This window comes from Aricia agestis, chromosome 19 (assembly GCF_905147365.1).
Source record: "Aricia agestis chromosome 19, ilAriAges1.1, whole genome shotgun sequence".
Taxonomy (NCBI): domain Eukaryota; kingdom Metazoa; phylum Arthropoda; class Insecta; order Lepidoptera; family Lycaenidae; genus Aricia; species Aricia agestis.
Window position 1 is genome coordinate 3,111,220 of NC_056424.1, and position 25,960 is coordinate 3,137,179.

At 40.6% G+C, this 25,960-nt stretch overlaps 2 protein-coding genes across 3 annotated transcripts; both read right to left on the bottom strand.

Moving 5' to 3' along the window:
- Positions 1-747: 747 nt before the first annotated feature.
- Positions 748-24,659, bottom strand: LOC121736442 (xaa-Pro aminopeptidase ApepP-like). The gene is made up of 17 exons (XM_042127634.1): positions 24,541-24,659; positions 11,075-11,130; positions 10,376-10,479; positions 10,039-10,210; positions 9,415-9,527; positions 9,056-9,191; positions 8,408-8,503; positions 7,458-7,657; positions 6,557-6,640; positions 5,490-5,579; positions 4,676-4,806; positions 4,261-4,413; positions 3,622-3,751; positions 2,639-2,816; positions 2,043-2,134; positions 1,423-1,536; positions 748-888 (listed from the first exon to the last, which is right to left on the bottom strand). Exons 3-17 carry the CDS (start codon positions 10,469-10,471, stop codon positions 763-765), a joined length of 1,911 nt encoding a protein of 636 aa, XP_041983568.1. The 5' UTR covers positions 10,472-10,479; positions 11,075-11,130; positions 24,541-24,659; the 3' UTR covers positions 748-762.
- On the bottom strand, positions 21,550-24,396 carry LOC121736444 (histone chaperone asf1). Of its 2 annotated transcripts, XM_042127636.1 has the most exons (3): positions 23,525-24,396; positions 22,971-22,977; positions 21,550-21,793 (listed from the first exon to the last, which is right to left on the bottom strand). In XM_042127636.1, the coding sequence occupies exon 1, from the start codon at positions 24,181-24,183 to the stop codon at positions 23,533-23,535; it is 651 nt and encodes a 216-aa protein (XP_041983570.1). In that variant the 5' UTR covers positions 24,184-24,396; the 3' UTR covers positions 21,550-21,793; positions 22,971-22,977; positions 23,525-23,532. The 2 variants fall into 2 exon arrangements, with proteins under 2 accessions (XP_041983570.1, XP_041983571.1); XM_042127637.1 differs by lacking the exon at positions 22,971-22,977 and having other exon boundaries at positions 23,532-24,396.
- Positions 24,660-25,960: the final 1,301 nt, after the last annotated feature.

The window sequence follows — 25,960 nt, forward strand, 5'->3', positions numbered from 1 at the left end:
CTGTCAAACGAAACCGAAATTGGTTTTCATCTGTGTGAAAAATATGTGCACGTATACACTTACACAAGCATGATTGAACATGAATTCTACGAGATTAAATTATCAACGTGCGGCACGTGCCGACTGGACGTCAAAAAAAAAGAGTGCTGCTGTCATGTATCACACGTCTCTTTTTACCGCGCAGTGTTACTGATAGTGACATCTCTCTTCCTCAGGCCTTTGTTTCTCTATTCCGCTAGGTATATTAACTTTATGGTTAAGCCACACTACGCGCCAGCGACGCTGCACCACACAATATGTCAGTTGTATGAAATATGAAGTGTCGCGTCGCGTTACTGCCGCATAGTGTCCCGTAGTCTGCAATAAATGGCCACTTGAAGACACTTAACGTTAAGGAGCGGTTTATGAAAATGAGCGATTGACGCCTACAGTTTACGACGACGACAATATAAATTGACAATGCTCTCTGCAACATAAAAAAAAAATGAAGTAATAAAATGCATAATTACAGACACCACAAAATTAACCTCACGAATTATTGAAACACGAAAAATGTCAATTACATCAATCGTTATCTAATCTACATCTTATATTTCTTGATTTTTTTTTTATTAGATTATCAAATCTGCATACTTTGACATTTTCATCTTTCTACCCTAATGTATTGTAATAAAAAGAATAACTCAGTTTTTGAACATGTATATACTAAGGGGATACAATAAAAAACTACCCAAACGATATAATATACAATATTTATTCGTACTATGTCCTGGTGATGACCTCACATTCTCTCTCCAGCCACGCCAAGTCCTCCTTCAAACCGCGGGTTTTGAGCTCCGGGCCGAGCGTACGCAACACGCGCGTGTGGTACGCGTTGATGTACGCCAGCTGGAAAGAGACGGAGATAATATGAGCGAGGTAGAGAAAGAGAGGGAGATGGTTTGTATGATGGGTGGTCGATAAAAGTGATTTTCAGCAGCTGTTTCTTTAATATAGGACAAATGAGCAATCTAATAATGGATAATGATAATAATTAATTAAATGGGCCTATAATAACGATAATTAATTAATAACGCGATATCGCAAGTTCAACGATATAATGTCGACTATATCGTGGTATCTATGAATAATAATCAAAATAACGAAGCACAAAACTTCATACTTGTATACTATGACATTTTATATTATGTTTAGTGCCCCTTGCCTCAGACTTCAATAAACTTCGATCGTAACTGATAAAATATATAAAAATAATACTTTAATGTTAAAAAGCATAAAAAGGTATTTACTACTAGAGAAGTTGACTCCTAGCTTACGGATCAATATCTACAAATATACAAATAGTTTATTGACCTAATCTCTTAAATATTTTCAATATTCTTTTTAGCCTAGTTATAGAACTAATCTATGGATATACCGTACCTCGAAGTCAGTGAGCAGGTCGAGCTTCATGCACTTGCGCTGGTTGGGCACGAGCGTGATGGTCTCCATGCCGAGCACGCCGCGGCCGTCGAAGTCACCCAGCAGACCGCTAGCCTGCAAACACAATAGGTACTTAAAAAGGTTCCGTACTCAAAAAGTATAAACGGGACTTTTTTACTGAAAGAAGACAAAGCAAAATATTTTACTATAATATATTATGTTTCTGTACTTAAAATAGTATGAACAATTACTATTACTGTAAGTAGTATGTGTGTCTCTCTCAGTCTGTCTGTTCGTCTGTCTTTATGTTATAATAAATGTTTCGTTGCGCCAAAATTAATTTATAGCTCAGAAACTTTGCGTTACTTAAAGCATCTCCATAACCACTTAGCGGTTAAAGAGGTAACAGACACATATTTTAGAAATTATGTATCCATACTGTGTCTTTTTTAAGTTATTTCTGTTGTCAGTAAAACTAGAAACGTGTTTAGCAGTTTTTTAACTATGTTACAAGTATGTACGCAAACCAACAATCGTGCGAGCGCGTTTGCGTCCTCGTACGTAAAATACGTCGCAGATATGCCCGTAATATTGTTTTATAAAAGCAATAGCCATCTTACCCTGGGGTGATCGGAGTCCTTGGTGACGTTGACGGTGATCACCAGGTCCTCATGACGTATACCGTATTCGCCCACCTTATAGTAACCGGGCTCTGAAAAGATGTATAGAAAATACTAAATATTGTAGAACACTTCTATAGTACGTAGGGCACTATTGCTATCGCACTTTTATTTTAATGGAGTACTCGTACATTGACAAGGCTAACAGATAACTGAATAGAAAATAACTCATAATATCACTGACTTGTTTATTTGCTATTACGCACTTGTTTATTTGCATGTTGGAGAAGTGATCTAGTAGTGCTTACATCGCGTCGTACGTACGGGCGTGCTTGCGTGTATACATCTGTACGTTTGTATGCACCTGCTTGTATCAGTATGCGCATACATGTATTGAGCCATTAGATGTGTACATGCGCACATTGATGAATAGCAATGGTACGTATTATAATTTATAGTGAACGCAGTCACATGTCTATCTGGTGTGGGTTTTCACGCTGCTGAGTCCTTCGTGCGTACATTTGTGCGGGCGAGCCTGTTAACTTGCGTGTGAGTGTGTATATGAGAGAGAAGGGAGAGAGACTAAATTTACTTACCGTTGCTGAGTATCTGGTGGGGTTTAAGGCCGGGGTCGTGCGGGTAGGGACGCCAGGACACACCGCTGGGGCCCTCGTGCACGTTGAGGAAGTGGCCGACGCCGTGGCCCGTACCGTGGGCATAGTCTAGGCCCACATCCCAGAGGAACTTGCGGGCGAGCGAGTCGAGGACGTTACCCTGAATTAAATAAGTTTAGTGTTAATTTGGAGGTTTTATCCATGGAATAGTGTAGTCTCGATCTATTTATACATCGTACACAGTAGATCTATTTATACATTTTCAATGTTTGTAATACCTTTTTTGTCTAAAGTACATCATGCGTTCTTTTATTTTGGAATTTCAGCATACACTGTGTGCTGAATAGAAATAGAAATAGTGTGTGGCAAACACACTGTTGCTATGGCAATACATTACATTAGTAAGTGGCATCTTGCGATCTAATATCTATGTTTGCATTCTCTATCAATTCTTCTACTGATGTACACTTCTGTTGCGGCGCTTCACAAAAATCGTAACTGACACCACCACATTGCGAAACGTAATTTTAGAATTAGCTGCATCGCATTTGCACCTTTTATCAATGTCATCCAAGTATCATTTCTGTCGATTCTGGCATCACGTTAATATTCTTGCCACACGACCACAGAAATTAATCGTTCATTCAGTCAGCGCGCACGTCTCGACTTGATTACACCGAAGCGGTTGTGCAAAAATGCCCTATTGTGCAGTGTCTAATTGCAAAAATAGAAGTACGAAAGTGAATCGGTCAAAAGGAGGTATTTCTTTCCACGGGTAAGTTAATAGCTCTAACTAAAAGCAAAGCAAAAATTGACACGAGCGATTCCTTAGCAACGCACGCACGTCGCCGTTCTATCTTGATTTATTTCTGTGCACATGGCATTATCCTTCGTGATTCACGTCACATAACCAACCACGTCATGAAACCAAGAATATCACTATTACAAACACACTCCGTACATACCCTGACTCCTTGCGGGTACAGCGCGGTCGATATAGCGATCTGTCCCTTGAGCACGCGCGTGAACGCGTCGCACTGCTCATCCGACGGCGTGCCCATGTGCCGCGTCCGTGTTATGTCCGTCGTGCCGTCACTAACAATATTTTTTTTTAATATAAAATAGGGTTTGCAACTTATAAAGTCTACATACTGGTGGAATTATCCCCAATAAATATTTTGAAATGCAACTGTTAACAAAAAAGGTTACCTACAGGGCGCTGCTAACCAGAGCGGTTTTGAGAGTCAAATAATCGTACGAGAATGTTGCGTCCTACTGTAACAAACGTGAAATGACGTTGTTAGAGCAGGACGCGGCATTCTCGTCCGATTGTTTAAGTCTCAAAACAGTTTCGTAGTAGGTCTACTGGTATAGAGTTATAGGTTGTTATAATCAGCTAGTTGTCTTTATTACGTCACATTTTCGCTTAAAGAATCCCTCCCCTTCCTGAGCCATACTTTTGTCATTCCTTTTACATGTTATACTATTATTTAATAGGTTAGCACCTCTTCACCCTCCGTTTTCCGTATTTCGGTCTGTCTATCTGTCTGTTTGTCTGACTCGCTGTCTATCATATGTCGGAGGCAGCGTGTCGGTGTACTCACAGGTACTGTCCGCCGGAGTCCAGCAGGAACATGTCTGTCGGGCGGATGTCGCGCTGGTCGCCTTCGCGCGCCGGGCTGTAGTGTATGACGGCGCCGTTCTCGCCCGCGCCCGCTATCGTCTCGAACGATGGGCCCATGAAGTGCTGCTCCTCTCTAAAAATATGAGGTCTATATAAGTGTCAAATATCAAATATAAATCAAAAACTTTTAAATTTAATTTTATAGTGTAGCTTTCGTGCCGCAAAATTCCCGTGCGTGTGAGTGGGACGCAAGAATGCCATCAGGCGCATACGATTTACACGGTACTTATCGCTCTCGCGAAGCTATTATTTGTTTAGCGCTAACGCACGTTTTGCGCAGCTCATTTTGCGTAATTGCGGATTCGACATTTGCTGTCGTCAATGACTGAACTCACTTCCGGAACTCGAGCAGCTTGTCGGCCGCCTGTATCTCGGTGACGGTGTCGCCGGCGTCGACGCGCTCGTGCAGCCAGCGGAACAACCGCACCACCGCTATGCCGTCGCGGATGTGACATTTACGGAAACCCTGGAATAGGAGTGATGGTAACTATCAGAAAAATTAATTCATAGGCATATGGCGGACCTTCACAATTTAGACGACTTATGTCAAGCCTAGTTGACAGATCACAACTATAAAAAACAATCACAACATTGAATCAGAGTAGACAGAATTATAGAGTATACCGACTTAGAACTGATGTTGAAATTTTTAAATTTGACGTATTATGAGGAAAATCGTCGCTAGGGTTGTTAACTTGTTACCTACGAATTTAAAACTATGACATATTCGATGGACGTGTTCCTCTTTGGTCGTATTGTTGTTTGTGTTTTGGCACATGCGATTAAAATTGTCAGAATCCAATTTTGAAATCTTTATTTTAAATATTTAAAAATAAATTATATCAGCCAGCGCGAGGCACATTCCGTTCATAATCCTAGTGAAACCCGACGAATTTGACAGATATTGAAACCTGTCCGTCTCTTTGCAGTCGAACTACTGGTCGTTATGTCTATTGTGATTGAATTGACATAACGCGACAAAATGAAAAAGGTCACTAGTAACGGTAGTGACATTTTGGAGTTATTTAGTGTTACTTGAAGACTATAAAATGTAATCTAGGTAATTGCACTGACTAAAATGCCAATGTATTTATTTAAAAAAAAGTTGGAAAGTATTCTGTCTTCCATGTGGAAATATTCACAACTAACCTCCAGCTCGACTTCATTTTTGATCATCTTCATGAGCGTGACGGGAGACACCTCCGAGATGAGGTTCAGCGGCGTCGATAGCACACCGCTCTGAAAATAATCATTAAACACAAAACTACATTTACACAGCATCGGATGCACGCAACGTAAAGATCGCAACTAGTAGCTCTACCATGAGTTTAGCTATAGTATTTATCGGTACTCGATATCGACTATAAATATTTAGTATGGCGATTTTAGTTCCGCAAGTAACCGCTAGAGGCGCTATAAAATTTGCCATTTATACATATACATACATATAGTATTTGTATAATATGTATGTATATGTATAAATGGCAAATTATACATATACATACATATAATAACTTAGGCTACTTTTTGACGTGGGAGAGCCATGCTTCGGCACGAATGGGCCGGCTCGACCGGAGAAATACCACGTCCTCACAGAAAACCGGCGTGAAACAGAGCTGCCGCTGTGTTTCGCCGAGTAAGTGAGTTTACCGGAGGCCCAATCCCCTACCCTTTTCCTTTCCCTACCCTCCCCTATTTCCTTGCGTACCATCCCCTATTCCCTTCCGTACCCTCCCCTATTCCCTTCCCTACCCTCCCCTATTACCCCTTAGAAGGCCGGCAACGCACCTGCAGCTCTTCTGATGCTGCAAGTGTCCATGGGCGACGGAAGTTGCTTTCCATCAGGTGACCCGTTTGCTCGCTTATTTCATAAAAAAAAAACCGACTTCCGAAAAGGAGGAGGATTATTTCACTTTTTTTATAAATGAACCAAGGGTTTTTTTTTATCTTTTTTATCATCTTTGTTATCACATTTTGCTGACGCGGACGAAGTCGCGGGCAACAGCTAGTACTAAATATTTACGTAGTCGGTATGGAGTATCGATAAAGGTGTTCGATTTTCAGGTCTCTTTAATGGACATGCTATAAGAAGATATTATAAACATACGCCACTCCAGTTTCACCTTGCAATCATAAAGTTACCCAGTTTTAAGTTACATATTGTGTAAAAATAGAAGAAGAATACTCTTGTGTAAAAATATAAGAAGAATACGCACCCCTGACGCAGCCCTATGTATAGCCTCGCTGGCGTCGCTCGACAGCCATATGGAATGCTCCTCGCCGCTCTCCGAAAACTCCTTCTGTAAGGCGAAATATGCATTTTAAACGTTTCGAAAACCCTCTGGCTGTCATGCATTGTTATTCACTAGCGCCCTCTAGGTATAACGTTAAAAAAAGAATCATTTCTGATAAGCATATTATGTAAAAGCAAATTGTTTCCAACATTAGTAAGTCGTTACTATTTTTGCTTGTTTATTAACATAAACTTTATTTAAGATTATTTTTTTAGGTAAATTACATTTTGGTTAATTCAAGTATGATATAATATGCGGTTTATTAAAAAAAATTGGTTAAGCCATTAGACAACTTTTCTTTAATAAACATATTATATCACATACGATCACTCACCGCCAATAAATAAAATAAAATTAAAAAACCCACCGCCATCTGCGTGAGCCCCGCGGTGACGTCACCGTACGGGCGCGCGTCCACCGCCACGCCCTCTGCCGCGAGCGCGTTCGCCACCGCCGCGGGCAGCGCGCCAGTACCCCAGAACAGCCGCACCGCCTGCTCCGTGATCACATATCACTCACCGCCATCTGCGTGAGCCCCGCGGTGACGTCACCGTACGGGCGCGCGTCCACCGCCACGCCCTCTGCCGCGAGCGCGTTCGCCACCGCCGCGGGCAGCGCGCCGGTACTCCGGAACAGCCGCACCGCCTGCTCCGTGATCACATATCACTCACCGCCATCTGCGTGAGCCCCGCGGTGACGTCACCGTACGGGCGCGCGTCCACCGCCACGCCCTCTGCCGCGAGCGCGTTCGCCACCGCCGCGGGCAGCGCGCCGATACCCCAGAACAGCCGTACCGCCTGCTCCGTGATCACATATCACTCACCGCCATCTGCGTGAGCGCCGCTGCGACGTCACCGTACGGGCGCGCGTCCACCGCCACGCCCTCTGCCGCGAGCGCGTTTGCCACCGCCGCGGGCAGCGCGCCGGTACCCCAGAACAGCCGCACCGTCTGCTCCGTGATCACGAGGTACGCGAACAGCACCGGGTTGTACTCGATGTCGCTGCCGCGGAGATTTAGGGTGTCTGTTGAATTTAAACGACTTTGGTAAATAAAATAGAATTTTTTACTATTTTTAATACCTTTTTAAGGCGAGACCGCACTAAAGCGACACGAAACGTTATAGGACTGACGTTTTAGGGCCTTATCATACTAGCGGTTGGCGAACGGTTTCGGGGCGGAGCAGGCGCGCAGCGAATACGTCGCGAACACGCTGCGGTTGCGCGCCGAAGACGTCGCGGCCACGTAGCGGATACACAACGTTTTCAACGCGTATTTATTATAGGCTATAGCTAGTTTACAAGGCACATATCGGTGCTATCTAGTTGCGCGTCCGCGACGTACCTGTTCACGACGCGTGCGCGGCAAGTTCGTTGCTTGTCCGCGACGTATTCGCTGCGCGCGCGCTCTGCACCGAAACCGTTCGCCAACCGCTAGTATGATAAGGCCCTTAACGTGAAGAACTTTAAAGGACAGTACATGTGTCCAACTTTAAATAGTGATAGTATTTAAATATGTGGCAGTAAACGGTTAAGAGTTTCTAAAAATAAAAAAATACACAACTTACTAGCGATACTAGTTAAAAACAGTTAGATATACGAAAATGTATCAATTCAATAAAATTCTGTTTTACTCAATGTCCTGTGTGCAGTGTGCCATATAATATAACACGTATTACAACCATCACTAAAATGTTATGCAGGAGGGTTTTAACAAATTGGCTGTGAAAGGGTTATAATTTTGTCTAGAACACACACAAATAATTAAGAACTTACAAGCCACTTCATCGAGCGCGGTGACGACGAGTGCGGACGCTTTCTTCTCTTTCATCTTCTCACGTAACTCTTCTATCTTCTTACCAGCGGTTTTGCCTGCACAAAAGTACAGTAAGCAGTAAAGTATGGTATAGTACTTAATTTAACGGAATGTAAAATATTGTCACACAATACTTTAAATTAAACATCAAAATTTGTATGAAATTCCTGTTATGTTATGTGCCTCGTTATTTTGATTATACCCTACACTGCATATGTATGCCATACTGCAGCATTCACGCTAATGCGGGGTTTACACGGGTGACTATAGCCGCACGATTTACGGCGCACGGCGAAAATCGACTGTCCAAATGGCAATTCAGCATGCGGCGTATTAGCCGCACGATTTACGCCGCACGGCGACAATCGACTGTCTAAATGGCAATTCGGCATGCGGCGTATTGCCATTTAGACAGTCGATTCTCGCTATGCGGCGTAAATCGTGCGGCTATAGTCACCCGTGTAAACCCCGCATTAGAATAATGTTTACTCAAACACACTACCTACTCATTCCTTATCTCATTTACAATTACAATGCCCTCCCTCCCTGTCTTTCTCTCACACTCAGCACTCTCTCTACCTCTCTCAATCTAATGAGTTAATGATTACCTGTGTACTGCACAGGGACGTGCATGATCTTGTTGCACGGACGCGGCGGCGGCGGGTCTTTCATATCCTGTCTTATTTGGTCCACCAAATTGTTATCCACGGCCACCAACTGCATTTTGGCCTTTGTAAGAGCATTCTAAGAAAGAAAAATATTTGAAATTATTATTTACAATGACGACTCATATTAAATTTTTAATGGGACTCAGGCACATCATCGAACATCGAAGCAAAAAAATAAAGTGCTTCCTTTGTGTCGTCTTTCCATGTCAATTGTGCTATATTCTAGTTTCTAGTGTACAGTAAATGTTAAATAAATAAATAAATAAAAGTGTTACAGAAAACCCTGTGTCAACGCTCACCTGCAATGGTGTCCACTCCTCTCTAGTCATAGTGTGGGGGTCGGCGCCGACCACGGAGCCCGTGGGCATGTGCTTCAGCAACCACGCCTCCATAGTGGGCGTGTCAGGCAAACCTGTAGCATATGTTAGGTTACTATCGATCAGTGTTATACACACATTGTAAGTTTAATGTTTATGAAAATGTTGAAAACTTACAGTATTCGTAGTAACTAGATAATTTTGTACAAGGTAAAGGTAGATTTCAACATGACTTTCTACTTATTTAATCACTCAGTACAACAAATGTGTTTAAAGTATGTCAAGCAATTATTAGTGTTTGCAGCACCCACCACCACCATACTTTTTTCATTATTTGATGAACAAAGAAAATCTGTGATTTTATCCAGTAGCAAGACCATCGTGGGTGTCGCAGACACAATAGATTTTCAATTGTTACGTGGCAGCCGGCTGCCGTTTGGGGATTAATGGGTTAAATGATTTAAGTTGAATCTGTCAGTTTCCTCATTGATGTTGATCCTGTTTTTAGTATCTCTGATAGATGATTAAATTTAATTCCTGTTTTTAGTATCTCTATTGATGATGCGCTAAGCCTTCAGATTTCAATCCGTGTACACTGCTACTCACTCTGCCTCATCAGCGTCCACAGTGTGAGGTCGGCCTCGCGGTCGAACTGCGTGTAGTAGCGGCCGTCCGTCCACACGAGCGCGCGGTCCGCCGTCACCAGCGCGGTGCCCGCCGACCCCGTGAAGCCCGACACCCACTCGCGCCGCGCGTCCGTCGCCGCTATGTACTCTGACTGCGAGGATGAGAAAAAAAGGATATAAAATAATATGCCACAGCGCTTTAAAATTTTAATGTACGTGGGCGGGGGCGCTGCTGGTAAAGGAGAACTGTCAAAAATTTCGTTTTTGTAAAAGTTGCCTTAACTCTCATATAAATATAAATCCGGCCCTGGACTTACGTTGTGTGCATCAGCGGTGGGCACGATGTATGCGGCGAGCGCGGTGGGCTGGCTCGCCATCAGCGCGCGCAGAGCCGTCAGCTTCTGCAGCGACATGTTGCCTTCTGTAACAGTAACAATAGTTTATAATTTACTAGCTGTTGCCCGCGACTTCGTCCGCGTTAGCATAGTAGACCACGTCCCAAGTATTATTGTACAAAAATATTCAATGTACAGAATTGACCTTTCTACGATTTTATTATATTTAGATTGCCCAATGTCTATTTAGAATTTAGAGGAACTCACCTCGTTTGAGCGAAAAATATACTTAGTTTCGAAAACTAAATTACATTTGTGTTAGGAACGCAGTTTTAATCACAGCGAATTTTTAAGTTAACTGGTAGTTATAGCAATTTGAATCATGAACATATTATAGTTTAATCTTGAATTTTACTGTGTGCACTGTGCGCCATTTGCATGAGCACCATATGCGCTGATGACTGCTGGATTCACCAAGCTGGTTATGTTTATGGTCTATAAGAATCTAGCAATTTACTTTGCCACATAATATGCTGCCTACTACCATAGGGTTTTTTGCACTGACCTCTATCTTATATAATAGAGATCAGTGGTTTTTTTCCACTTAAATTATTAAAAATAAAGTATCAGTTTTTGAAGTAAGTCTGTATATAAATTATAAGCACAGTAATTCATACATACCTTGGCACTTCTGCTTTACAAGTGAGCCCACAGCCGTCTCATACAGAGTGGAGATTCTGTAATGATAATAAACAAATTTAATTATTCAGTGATAATGATACCAGTTTTGCAACCTTGCCTACAGACTTTAAGAGGCTTACAGTGGTTATGATAGGAATACATAATAATATTGCATGTTTACTGATTTGTCACGATTAACCTTAATTTCGTAACATGTTTGTGTTATAGGGTTGCCAACCGTCCTGTTTCCCCAGGATATGTCCTAGTTTTAGGTCCTGGGACGTCCTGAATAATATTTAAGCAGCGTTCTGGATTTACTACAAATTATCTAAGTTTAAAATTGTGTTGCAAACAAAATAAGTGATAACTAAGTAGGTGCTATTTATCAACAACTAAGTATATTAAATATTTGACGACCTCTGTCATGGCTCAGTGGTGAGCGCGTTGGTAGCTCAAGCCGGGGGTCGCATCAGAGGAGCTGCAAGTGCGTTGCCGGCCTTTTAAGAGGGAATAGGGTAATAGGGGAGGGTAGGGAAGGGAAGGGAATAGTTGAGGGTAGGGAAGGGAATAGGGTAGGGGTTAGGGGATTCGGCTTCGCAGCATCAGAAGAGCTGCATGTGCGTTGCCGGCCTTTTAAGAGGGAATAGGGTAATAGGGGAGGGTAGGGAAGGGAAGGGAATAGGGGGAGGGGGGTAGGAAAGGGAATAGGGTAGGGGATTGGGCCTCCGGTAAACTCACTCACTCGGTGAAACAGCGCTTGCGCTGCGAAACACAGCGCAAGCGCTGTTTCACGCCGGTTTTCTGTGAGAACGTGGTATTTATCCGGTCGAGCCGGCCCATTCGTGCCGAAGCATGGCTCTCCCACGTATAAAATCTCCCACGTGGTGGGCAGCGTCCATAGATATTATTAGACATTATTATTATTAATATTTAAATGAGCTTTTATGATAAAAAATAAAAATAAAGCAGTTTATTAAAGCGGTTCCCAGGGCCATAGCAATAATTGATACTACTTCAAAATTCAAATAGTAATATAATATTTCAAGTAGATAATATTAATTTGTTTAAGGTATCAATATGAGTAATATGACTCAATTTATAAAGCTGTAGGTACCTTTTTTTACATGGGGAAATGCGTTACGCATCCCCGGCGGATTGGGGACATCGGCCGGGGTATGTGGGACTCTCCAAGGAACTACCCACTAAAACCCCATGGTGCTCCACTCACCGCTTAGGCAAAGTTACGGCCACGATCAACCCACCGCAACAAGCTGTGTACCTACCTCAAAGTTTCTCGTAAGGAAATATCATGTTTTCATGTCAAGGTTATCCACAGAATAGATAATAGTACAAGTAGTTATAAGTACATAGATTCAGTTTTCGGATGCAATTGAAAAAGGTAAGTACTCACATAAATAATAATTTGAAGACAATCATCATGTCGAAAAATTAGCTAACGTATATAACATGTTACATGTTCAACGAACAAAGCAAAAATACAGCGAGAGGTGAAGCGATGGGCGACTATTAACGGTCACAATGTCTATTGACTATTATAATGTTTCATCGATCTCAAACGTGTGTTCGCATTGGGTTCCTTACATATAAGCCAAGATTTGTGAGAGATTGTTGATTAAAACAAAAATATTTTATTATTATTACTAGATGAGTCCCGCAACTCCGATGCTTCAAAATTCGTTTATCGCACGGGAATCATATCTATATTTTTCCGGGATAAGAAGTACCCCATGTCCTTTCCCGGGACTCATAGCATACCCATACCAAATTTGGTATGAGTATGCTAAATGCTTATATTATACGGGCAAACAGACAGACAACGGAGTTGCGGGCGTCATCTTGTAGGTAGGTACATTATAATACAGTCCGTCAAGAAAGTGAAGAAATTAATAAGTGGCAACATCGTAGTGTCATCCCTTTTTTTAGATTGATTTGAAAGGGATGACACTACGATGTTGCCACTTTTTAATTTCTTCACTTTCTTGACAGACTATATTATATTATAATAATAATAATAGACATTTATTCAAAAAGCACATACACATTACACCACATTACAACAGATGACAACAAAAACAGAAAATAAAAGACAAAAAATATACATTTAAAATATAAAAAAGAGGACAAACAGGCTCATGGGTAAAAAAAAGGAAAATAAAAAAAAACAACAAAAAGAAAAAGAATGTCGCAGGTAAGTACTTAAAATGATTTAATGCAGTGTAATGCGAGCGCAGATGAAAAATACCCCACTCAGGTGATAATCGCGGCCTAGTACCTACACACCCGTAGTACCCGCGATCCCTGGTATTCTGTGAGGCCTTGTTGTCGATCGCTCGACAGATGCACACAGCTGGCGTGCTCAATAAGTATAAACTAATAGAATATAATGATAATAATAATACATGTATGTATATTTTATATACATACATATTATATAATTATAGTATTGTATGCGCAGTATGAAATAAAAAGCATAAATAAATAATATAAAAAAAACTTTACCACAACAAAACGAACACCGTCTAATGAAAACAAGATTTAATAACAGGAAAATGTATTACATTATCTGTAGACGATCGCATTATCTACACCTGGATACAAGCTATGATACAAGCAAAGAAATTGATAACACAGTCATCATCATCATTATGTACCTACTATAGTGGGGACTCCCCAGTTCCCACCACTGCATGCGCGGTCTTTGCAGGGGGTTTATTTTTTACGGTAATGTATTTTGAGCCAACCACTACTGCCGAGTGAGTTAGTGACCACACAATATTCCCACTATAGTTTCCCTTGTGTCGCCAGGTTAAAAAAGTTTGGGAACCCCTGCCCTAGTATATGATCTCAGAGAGAAACGTGAAACGTGTTAAAGCTGTCTTGGAAAAAACAAATAAATATATCAGAAGATCAGCTTTCAAACAAAAAAACTAGATCGAAATCGGCCCATCCGTTTGGATGCTACGATGCCACGGACAGATACACACACAGACAAACAGACAGACAGACACGTCAAACTTATAACACCCCTCTTTTTTGTCGGGGGTTAAAAATAGGAGGAGTATTGTTAATACTAATTTCCCTCCCATATAAAGCGGGAGGCAACTTTCCAGAGTGATAGGCTGCCTTTCCACCAGAGCTTTTGAAAACCAAATCGCTTCATTGACATGACTTTGCCATGACATCGCTCAGCACGGCGATGCTATTGGTTCTCAAAAACACATTCCTTACAACACAGCTCCGCTCAGCTCTGGTGGAAACGCAGCCTAGGATATTATTGCACTGCAGTTAGATATGTGACTTTTTTTATTTCGACTTAGATATTGTGCCTTACCATTCGTAATTATTCGCTCCAGGAACCCAAAAGGTTCAACGAACCTTAATCTTTGTAAGTATCCAAACAAAATCGTTGTACACATTTATATACATTTCCATGTTACTTATGTTGAGCTCTTAAATCCATTCTTTTTACGTCCTTATCTGACTGTATAAAGACGTAAAGTGAATGGATTTAAGAGCTCATAATAGGGCCCCAGGGTTAGGTACAAAAATAGATGACACCTGCCGATTTCATACGCCTACACGTTAAAATTGGTTAAATGTGAAGTTAAATTTGATCTTTAGAGCCTTTTTAGAAAAGGGTCCTATTTTCGGTTTTCCGCCTTTTTGGCTCGTAGGGACTCCGCCAGCGATACATAAATCATTTTAAAAATTTCAGCACGCACCAGCATGAAGACATTTCAATTTTCATTCAATGACAAAACATAAATAAGTACGGTACTTATTTTGGGGTCCCTAAAAACGACACTTCTTTAAAAGGTTCCACCTCCAAAAAAGTTTGAGAACCGCTGTCCTGTACGTACTCTATTAACTTTTGGATATCATAAATCATAATTAATAAGGATTGAGCTTGAGATAATTGAAGTCAAATTCAGACGAAATCAGAAGCATCGCCAGCTACATCCCCTCCACGTCGCGTTGGTCACTATGGACCAGCATATTATACGAATGTGTAGAAGGCCATGTTACCATGATAACATGCACTGTTGACCAACATGGGCCTAAGGGCCAATTCACACCCGATCGGCAGCGGCCGGCAGCGGCGCGAAGAGGCGCGGCGAGGCCGGCAGAGGCGGCTCGCGTCACCGCGGGCGGCCGCTGGCGGCCGCGCGCTACCTTCAGAGCGCCGCACAGTGGATCGAAAATCGAGTTTCATAGACATAGGAACTTGAATTTCCAGATGTCTTTTTTTGGGCTGAAATATGTCTTCCTAGTTGTTATTACATAATAAAATGTAAAAAGACTCATCTACGTGTAATAATGGGAGTAATGTTTTTTTTAAGAAATTTTAGTATGGAGCCGACATGAAAAATGAGCATAATATCTCTGAAATCGCATGGTTGGCCGTTATATCCTCACACACTATTCGCCCATGACTATTAACAATGTCGGATATGAGAAACGACAACTTTACAAGAGAGCGATTCAAAGTCTAAATTGTGCATAACTTTTTACTTATTTCAAGTAGGATCATGAAATTTCAGGGTAGTACTATAAAAGTTATTTACGTTTGATATGTTATTATGAGTATCTCGTATTTTATGCCTAAATATGAGAAAAGTCACTTCTGACCTTTTTAACGGGGTACGAGTAATGCTGATTTGTCGGAAGTGCCAGAACCGACATTGTTGCTTGTAGAAAATCGACGATTGCTTGTCGGAAGTGGCATTTACGTCATTGTTAAGTGATAACTGTTAATTTAAAAATATGTCGCATGTAGAAATTACCAACAAAAACGACAACAATTTAAAGAAAAAAAATAGTTTTATGGACTTCTGTCAAATAAAACGTAAAAACAATGTACGTATGAAAATACAAAACATTTATTATGATTTAAATAATTCGGAAAATCAAATTTTCATCCGAAATGAAAACTTACTTAAAACATTGAAATTAAAAATTATTACCAACACTATTTTGTTGACTTTTTGATAGCATAACATAAAATAACTAAACAAAATAAGAAATAAAAAAATATATATTAATTATAAACAGTAAAAGTTTGTTTTTCACTTTTTCGTCTCGTATGTTTGTTTGCATTGAATGGGCTCAATAACTACTGAACTAATTTTAAAAATTCTTTTACTTTTGGAAAGCTACATCATTTGCAAAGAACACAGGCTATGTATTATTCTGAAAAATATTAGAGATCCTACCGAAAATAGCAAAAATATAACCCAAGGGTGTAAAATTTGCCAAAAATTTCATTATTTCGCTTCCGCTACGAAAAATTTTGATGATACATCAAAATAATGTTATACATGTTTATAGTACTCATCATTATCTACAAAAAAAGCCCTGGGCAGCTTATGTCTATCTTTAACGAATAATAACCATTACTTTCATTAAAAAAAATTACTTCAAATCATCTCCTTAATTCTCTCCGTGACTTAATTTGCATATTCGTTATTAATCCTTACCTACATACATATCAAAATATTAATTGGAATTATTTGAAAAATAGAATTGTCCTTTAAATTATTACAATGAGCCAAATATTTTAGAAGTAAGGACAGTTTGATTAAAGCTCAAAATAAGGCACCCACGCCGACGCGGCAACGGCGGCGGCTACCACGAATGTGTAATGGAAAATATTATATTTGCAAGTCGAACGACCGGCTATCGATCTCATCCAGATCTTCCAAATAAGCTGGAGAGATGATAGTGCCTAAATATGTGGGGAATACAGAAAGTACTGACGAAGGATTGAATGTTTTGCAGGCCCATGAAACGAAGTTTGCGGAGTCAAGTAGTTCTTAAAAATTTCTACATTTTAGGACACTTACGTACCACCACAGCCTTTGTTTACATTAAAAATTGGGATTAGTATTTATTAGATTAATTATTCAAAAGCAGTTCTTCGTCCGAGATTTTCTCTGATCCATTGTGGTATTTTAAATAGCATTTTAGGTATTACTTTTGGGAATTATGTCACTTTTACATAATTTGAGTAAATCTTTATGTTTGTTGCCTACCTGCTTAATAGCAAAATGCCAAGAAAGTCTGGCCTTATTGCGGCTACTAGTCACCAAATCGCAAAACCATGAAAAATACGATAAATAAATAAAAAATATATTAATTCATTATGTATGACATGTGCCAACAAAAACCTAATATTCGTACAAAAATTACTCATTTTAAAGCCTTCTGAAATTTCTTAAAAGTGGGTAAGCAACGACAGATATGGTACAAAATACAAGTGCCATTTAATCAATAAGAAAAGTAAATTAAATGATTATGATTTAGTACTACCGACATTTTACCAATTTATAAATCCACATAATAATGTCAGAAGTGGCACTACCGACAATTTAACCATTTATAAAACCGATTAAAAATGTCGTATGTGGTACCACCGACATTTTACACATTTGAAAAACCGGTTAAGAACGTTGGATGTGGTACATCCTACAATTTTAAGTTATCTACGATAAATTAATGTTGATGAAGTTAAGAATTCATCTCAATCAAATCTAAAGCAATAAAACATAAGCTATACTGTTAAAAATATTTAAAAAAATATTATAAAGAATAGTAAATACCATTTTCCGCACTAATGTTAGCTTTGGACATAACATTACCATCAGCATTTTTTGCCTTTTACTATATTTTTCTTAGTTTCGTTGAGTACCAAGTTTTAATTGGCCGTGCTGATCTTATAGACATTGAAAATGGCGTCGAAAAGTAAAAAAATATAACTACGGTAGCAAAAAATCAAGTGACAGCGCGATGTCCATTCCCTCCGTTAACATAGTTAGGATGTGGCACATCGTGCGCTCTTACTCGCTTCCGCGTTCCGTTAATAACGTAGATAGTCACTATCCGACATTGTTAGCGGTTTATCTTAGTAATAGGTATACGACATTTTTAATGTGGCTATTTCAGAAACTACGCATAATATACATTTTTTCTTTTCAGCTCACGATAGCCTTGGTTATAAGGACATATTTTATGAAATAAAACAAAAATGACGATTTTGCACATCCGACATTGTTAATAGTCATGGGCGTATTATAGTACTAATTATTACTCACATTTTGGCATATTTTGTATTACGGCACCATTTGTACTTCATTTTGGTTAATTAAAAACTTAATTAAATAGAAAGAAGAAATAAATTATTATGGTGATATAATGTATCAACCCTCTCTTTTTCTAATGTCCCCAGTAACAATTTTAAACTTCCAACTGAATTAAATTAAATTGTCTGGAACTACTTGACATATTCTATTGTTTTTTTGTTAAATGATCCGTGTTCTTTACTTTCATAAAAAATTGTAACTCCCTTATTATTACACGTAGCTGCGTCTTTTTACATTTTATTTTGTAATAACAACTAGGAAACCATATTTCAGCCCAAAAAAATGACATCTGGAAATTCAAGTTCTTATGTCTATGATACTCGATTTTCGATCCACTGTGCACCGTGCGTCCGTCGGCGGAAAGTGCTCGCGGAACCTCGCGACGCCTCGAGGCGCCTCGAGGCGCCTCGCGACGACGCTCGCGGCCGCGGGAAGCCGCGAGCACTTTTCGCCGACGGTCGCGCGGCGCCTCGAGCACTTTTGAAGTTTTCAAGCGATACTAGTAGTTATAAGTATGTAAATAAAGTTTAAAATTATTTCACACTAAAAGTGCTCTTCGCGCCGCTGCCGGCCGCTGCCGATCCGGTGTGAATTGGGCCTACAGGTTGGCATATTAAGTATAACAAGCGTTTATAAATTATATCTTTTCATGGACCTTCATAATTTTACGCCAGGCGGCTCGTAAACCTAGCGTACTGCGAGTGTTTATTAGCAGTCGCGAATTTCCGATTCCGGGTCGTATCGTGATTCGTGAACCAGGTCCCAGCACTCCCAGCTCGACCAGGTTCCTGTCTCCAGGGCTGGTTTTAGCACTACCAGCGGCGCCCTGGGCGAGATTTCTTCGCCCAGGGTGCTGATAATGTTGAAAAATTTGGTGCCCCTTTTATTTGCCTTCTGCACCCCTTTTTATCCCGCGCCCTGGGTGGTCGCCCCTCTTAACGCGGCATGCCACGTTCCTATACAAACACAGCTATTTATAAGTTTGCTGTTTGTCTATATATAGGGTAGCGGCAGGCGACATGACCCATAAAGATTTCTGTTGACCCCTAATCATTATTTTATTGACCTTTGTCTGCGTATTCGCGGTCGAATTATTTGAGTTTCCCGAAATCTCTGAGGATATCAAATTATTATCAAACGGTTGGAGTTTGGACGGCTCACTTCCCATAAACTCGCAATGTTGGTTCTGAACATCAAAAAACGCGGCATTCAAGTAGCCAAAGATAAGTTCTTATTTAAACTTAAGGTCAGATAACATTGCAACGTTATGAAGCGAAACTTAATGAGCCATTCAAAACTTAACTATATTTACTACCTGCGAAGATACACATTGAACTGACAGACTTGCTATTCGCTCATTTAAAAATGCATCGCATCGCCTTGTCATGTTGCAATCTGATCTAACCCTAACTCAATTTGTTCTTGAATTAGCAAACCTAAAATATCTCTATAGCCAAAACTTTGTCAGTTTCTCTATGCAGTGTTCTCCTGAAGTCATTACCATTACAGGTACGTTCTTAATTCTTTATAATCAGAATTAGAGGGTACACAACTTTATTCAAATAAAACAAAGACAAAATATGTTTAAAAATATTTTCTATATAACTTGGTTTTGGTAAAAAATACTAAGCTATCTACAAGTTTTGTTTCACAGTTAATAAATAAAACATCTTATAATAGAATATTAAGGTTTGCTTGCAATTTGTACAGACAGGATTGTACGAACAGGAAATATTAATTTAATCATGCAAGGAAGTATTTCAAAAGATTAGTGGATGCAGGAACACTTATTAACCTATTTAATCCAACATTAATACAATTTTGATCCAGTCTGGATTCAATAAAATAGCAGAAAAAAGTATTTTCATGTCAAACAAACACCTTATTCTTGCCTGAACCAAATGCTGTTCTTTGACATTTTATAAGAACATCATTTTAAGACTGACTGCATCAAAAACTTGTTGATTGTTAAAACTGTATTATAAGGGTGCGCGTCCAACGTATCGGAATCGGACCATACGGAGCAGACATTTATATAACAGATAGCGACAATATAACAGATTTTCTTTCGTCCGAGCAGGATGCTGGATTTGTTGCTTTGTATTGATTTCTATGGTACTGTGTGCACTGGAACGTCATTTCTGCGTCTGACAAATTATAAATGACGACGCTCCTACGCATCGTACGCTTCGATTCCGACCTGGTGTACGCGCAGCTTTATGAAATGATTACTTAGCGAAGTGACAGCGGAAAAGCTTATTATATTCAGACTACATTTTTACACCAATTTATTTGGCACATACAAAACAACATTGCAGGCAAACCTTTGCACACAGAATGTTATAACACAATTCGAGAGAAAAACAATTGGTGACAACATGGCAACATTTTAAACCATTTTACCATTTAAACATCAAAGATCCAATAATTAATAAACAATTACATAATGAAAATACATAAGTCTTTATAACTCAAATAATATTAGCACTTTACTTGTAATGTAACATTACAGAGTCGAGCATTACATCAATGAGGGAGAACCGAGCATTACAATGCGCACCTTGTAATGATACAATGTGTAATACATATATTGATACAACGTCCTGTGACATTAATGCTATGTGATAGTGAAGTCAACTTACTATGGAATGCTCAAAGTCGAATCTATAATGTTTAACATTATTTAGTTACATAATATAACACATTAATATACCAACAGATCACAATAAATAAATTCTAGATGCTGTCCAAAATGTTTTGAAAATGTTGCCAAATTGATAAACTGAACATTGTATTTACATACTTGGTGTTTTCAAAACAAAAACTATAAAAAACCTAACCTCGCCAATTGGCATTAAAATCAATAAGAAAGCTTACTCATTTGTGAAGTTTCAATTTAAAATATCAAGTGGGTAAACAAATTAGTTTCAAATTTGCCCCACCTGGTGAAGTTTTCATTTTGAAAACAGCAAAAAATTTAAAATAAATATTTATCATTATGAGTTTATATTCGGAGCAAGAAACAAATGAAATAGAAATTGTACTACAAATCAGATCAAAAGATACTTTTCAATGGCTCCAAATGGCTAAGAAAATTATCTGATGTCCGACTTAAAGTTATCTTTTAACATTTCCATACTTTAATTAACATGGGCGTATATAAGGGGGGTGACCTGGGGGTCTGGACCCCCCCATTACTATCCATCTTACTTGTCCAATGTCGACAATAGTATATGTACCTCGCCAATTAAAATCATCGGTACATTATAAAATTTTTTGCTGCATTGCCTATTTGCTGCTGCGGAACCCTTCATGGGCGATTCCAACTCGCACTTGGCGGCTTTTTTACATTAGGGACCCCCCCCCCCCCCTTATCAATGCTATATATACGCCTGTGCTTTAATACTTTACTAATTTCACACTACAACAGGAATCATTTCCTTTTGTGAAACAAATTAATCTCCTTTCTCCATACAAAAGATATTAATTTACAACTAAATATAACTTAATCATTTCAGTCACTTTTAAAGTTCATACTATGACTGCACAATATCACCACCTGCAACAAAACAAAGTTTATAATATTTACAAGATAAATATATAAAAGAAACAAAGATAATATAATCATTTTTTAAGTTTCTAATGCAGCTATTCTCAGTATCCGTGGAGCTATGGGGTACCACAAAGGTCTCTGCGAGTGATACAAAAATTGGTTTTTGAAATCGTCAGACATCAAGATGCAGCCAATTCATTTAAAGATAAAGCATTCATACTTTTGGAGCCTATCAAAAATGTAATTTCTTAAAAGGGTATGTTGTGTGTGTTTATGCATAGTGTGATATTCATCAAAAAGGTTTTTGAACCATTGCATTAACAGACCGACCGAAATCCGGTGCCGAGCTCGATCCCGGGTTCGAGTTCGCATGCGGATAGCATAGGAACACACCTAAATCATGACCGCGACCGCGACATTGTCGTAGAGAGCTCTACCAATTACTTTGACATTAGAACATACACGCGTATGTCACCCCAACCGGACTCGGAAGGGGAGAGGGACGGCCCTCTTTTAAGCAATAACATTAATAACTTGAGCTCATCTACCGCGATAACTCGTACGCAGCTAGTTTGTGCTACCGCGCGTGAGCAGCCTCACTCGTCTGAGAGTGAGTAAGGGGTAGGACCCCTTAAGAGCAGGGGGGACCCGTGTCCCCACGTCAGATAAAAATAGCTTATTTTCGTAGCTCTCCCCAATATTGCCCGACTAGAATATCACACGTGTGACTTTAGGGGAGGGGGCCAGGCCCCCCTCATTGTTTATTTCCAAACCAACTAGCAACAGACTAGTTATAGCCACGATTAAACTACCATGGTCTTAACCAGACCAGTAGCTTAGACCCTTTCAAAAAAAAAAAAAAAAAACCACTGCACTAAGGGATCGTTCAACAATTACGTGATCATTTTTGGCCATTTTTGTAACCCCTCGGCCCGCTCCCCCTATGTGATCACAGCATAATATTTTGTTTTCCCCCCCCCCCCCCCCCCCTCGCCTTGATTACGTAATCTTCGTCCGTGCTTAAAATGTTTATTAGCAGCACTGACAAGTATGTGTATGTCATGTTTCTATGGGTCTTAAATGACCTAAATTTGGGAAGAGGGTGTGTAATAAGTAACCAGTAAAAATACTGATTTTCAAAACAGGTTTTATGTATTAATCATCATGTCATTCATCAGACTAAAACTTACTATATTTGTATTTAGTTTTTATATGTTTGTATTTAAAAGTGCCCTTACAGGCTAAATCAGTGAAATCGCCTGAGCATCATTGATATTCGCGGGCACGTTAGCTACAGTTTTGAGAACTATTAACCCAAAATACTTACTTCCTCCAATATACCTATAAAAATACTGATGCTTGGAAAAGTATGCCGAAAAGGTATAAAAATACTGAATCTGGTCACACTGTTCTGCAGTTTGTCTATAGCAGGGGGTATAATAGTTAGTGTTACCAGTAATAGACTTCAAAATTGGAGGTAAATATATTTTAGTTAATTAAAGTTATAAAATGTTGATGACGTCATCATGGATTCTCTCCCCCCCCCCCCTCCCCCTAAATAATCCAGATGTATATACAAGCATCCGACCCCTCCCCCCCTTCCGGTGGTCACGTAATTATTGAATGATCCACCTAACTTATAAAAAAATACCAAAACATAGAATGTTGTGAAGCAATACCTTGTGATTGTAAAATGTATTAAGGACTAAAGTGAAAACAGATCAGACATGAATCAAGTGCTTACCTCAGCACTCCATAGGAGCTATTGAATTAGAATTATCCCCGTAGCCGCTCAGGCTTCCTTGGAATTCAATACCACTAATTTGACTATCCGCGTTAAATGATGCTCCGTATGAGTCATTGCTGGGAGCATGCGAGGACTCCATGTTGCCGTCTCCAGAGTCCGTGGCCACCGCAGCGTCCGGTTCAGCCCAGTTAATCTTAAACCTAGTGACTCTCGGCTCGGAGGCGAGTATACTCCTAACTACTTTGTCGAACTGCGGCTTGGCCGGCGGGTTCTCCCGCAGCTCGGGCTCAGACTCGCTGTATTCGTTATTAATGAAGTATCCGACCCGCACGAACTCCTGTCCCCGGTAGGAGCATGTCAGCAGCACCACGGTGACGCCGAGCGCGTCGTTCTCGGGTATCCGGGTGACGTCGGGCGGCGGCGCTTGGAACACGAACATGTGTTTGCCCTCCGGTATCGGCCCCACGTATATCGTGTCCAAAACCTGGTCGTGCTCCTCCGTCTCCGCCGACCCGACGTATATCATCTTCCATTCCAGATCCTCCTTGAGCTCCTCGATGCATTCGAACGTTATGTCGAATTGGAAGGGGTTCAGAAACGGGCTCGGGTTATCCAACACGACGACGTTTGTTATGTGCACCTTTGCCATTGTGTAGTCGCCCTAACAGCGATCTTTGATGATTTACCTTCGGCTGTATTTTAGACACAGATTTAGATCGATTCTGTTCGAATTAAAAGCTTTTTGTTCTTTATAAATCGCGGAAAAACGCAGACAATAAATTCGTTGCAACAACCGACGATGACAAATGACAATTATTTTGGCGGTTGAATTGATCACGTGATCAAAATAGCAGGCGACGACAGCGCATCAGCTGGTGAGTGGTGAAGTTGCGAACTAATAAAAACATACTTTACAGAAAAGAGCTAGGTAGGTAGCTGCTAGGATGATTTGGGTTTTCCTTTGAACTATTTATATTAAGAAGATTTAATATAATTTAATACTTACATAGTCCGAAATGATTTATATGTGATAAATATAACAAAACACACGTAACTTTAATTAAAAACAACAACAATAAAGAATACCGTACACCCCACAAAACAAACAAATGTCATTAGAAAATGACATTGACAAGTTGTTTTTTTTTTCATATAATGGCACTTCGGCTATAACCATGACCAGTGTCAAGTAAAATATTATGGCGGGAAAACAATATTCTTTATACATTTTTTTCTATATTATCGTCAGGTCAGTCAGGTAAAGTCTAGTCAAAGTCTAAGTATAAAGTCAATACAGTCAAGATGTCAAGTCGGTCGATTCAGTAAAGTGGTAGGACGCTTTACTGAAACTTTTGATGGAGTTTTGGAGGGAACACAAAAGAGCACGTTTCTGGTTATTACATCACTTTCCTACACTTGTGCACGATAACGAATATTTAATAGTTAATATCCTACCAATATTACACATTAAAAACCCAAATTCAGAAGCCACTGACATTCGGTCGGGCAGAATTACGGTGGGTCCTAGGGGCGCGCGGAGTTTGTGGCTCCACGTCCCCACGGCTGCTGCCAAGAAGCTGGTGGCTTCTGGGCGGCTGCAGGTAGGCTGGGTCATGACGAAGGTGGTGCTGCTAGCCGCGAGGCCAACGCGGTGCTACCGATGTCTTGACACCGGCCACTTGACGTCGAACTGCCAGTCCCCGGTAGACCGTAGCAGAAATTGCTTCCACTGCGGTAAGCCGGGGCACAAGGCCGCTGACTGCGCGGAGGAGCCCAGCTGCTTTTTCTGCGCCGAGCTCGGCAAAGAGAGCAACCACGTGCTGGGGGCTAACGGCTGCATCACAGCAGCCAGCAAGCCGCCCGGCACGAGGAAGAAGCGCAAGGCTCCCTACAAGGCCTGAAGCCGATAAGGCCGGGGCGAATGAAGTCGCCCCCGCTATGGAGGTAGAAGCTAGGCCTGTGGGCGGCTGATAGGGGGATCACCGCCCATAACATAGGCCCCGAGGAGAAAGGCTCCCCCGGTGCCCGGGGAGCCTCTCGGTGAAGGCAGGCGGCGGCAAGAGCTGCCGCAGCAAAATGTGGTGCCGGAAGCGGCAAGCGCTGCGGAGGACGCGGTTGAATGCGTTGCGATCCCGCTCCTCCGCGTGTAGCGTTGACGAGGGCATGGGGGGGGGCTTTAGTCAGTAAACTTCTGCGGAGGGAGTCCGACCTACCCCTGCCCCTTCCCCCGAGGGGGCGGGGGATGCGTAATGCATTTCCCCTCCTTAAAAAAAAAAAAAAAGGGTTGGAACAAAAATCAACCGTGTAGACGCTTGTTTTTGGTTGACCAAACAAATAACCTTCAATAGCCTTGGTAGTGAGCGCATCCCTCACGACCAATGTCAAATAGAGAACATTGAGTTGAAACGCAACCGTGTAAAGGCCGT

Excerpts from the sequence above, each read along its gene's own strand:
- LOC121736444 (XM_042127637.1), bottom strand. The coding sequence starts at position 24,183 with ATGGCAAAGGTGCACATAACAAACGTCGTCGTGTTGGATAACCCGAGC.
- LOC121736442 (XM_042127634.1), bottom strand. The coding sequence starts at position 10,471 with ATGTCGCTGCAGAAGCTGACGGCTCTGCGCGCGCTGATGGCGAGCCAG. Across the intron at positions 9,528-10,038 it reads GTGGACGCTGATGAGGCAGA|GTTTGCCTGACACGCCCACT; the intron begins GTGAGTAGCAGT and ends CATATGCTACAG. Across the intron at positions 9,192-9,414 it reads AGGAGTGGACACCATTGCAG|AATGCTCTTACAAAGGCCAA; the intron begins GTGAGCGTTGAC and ends TTTCTTTCTTAG.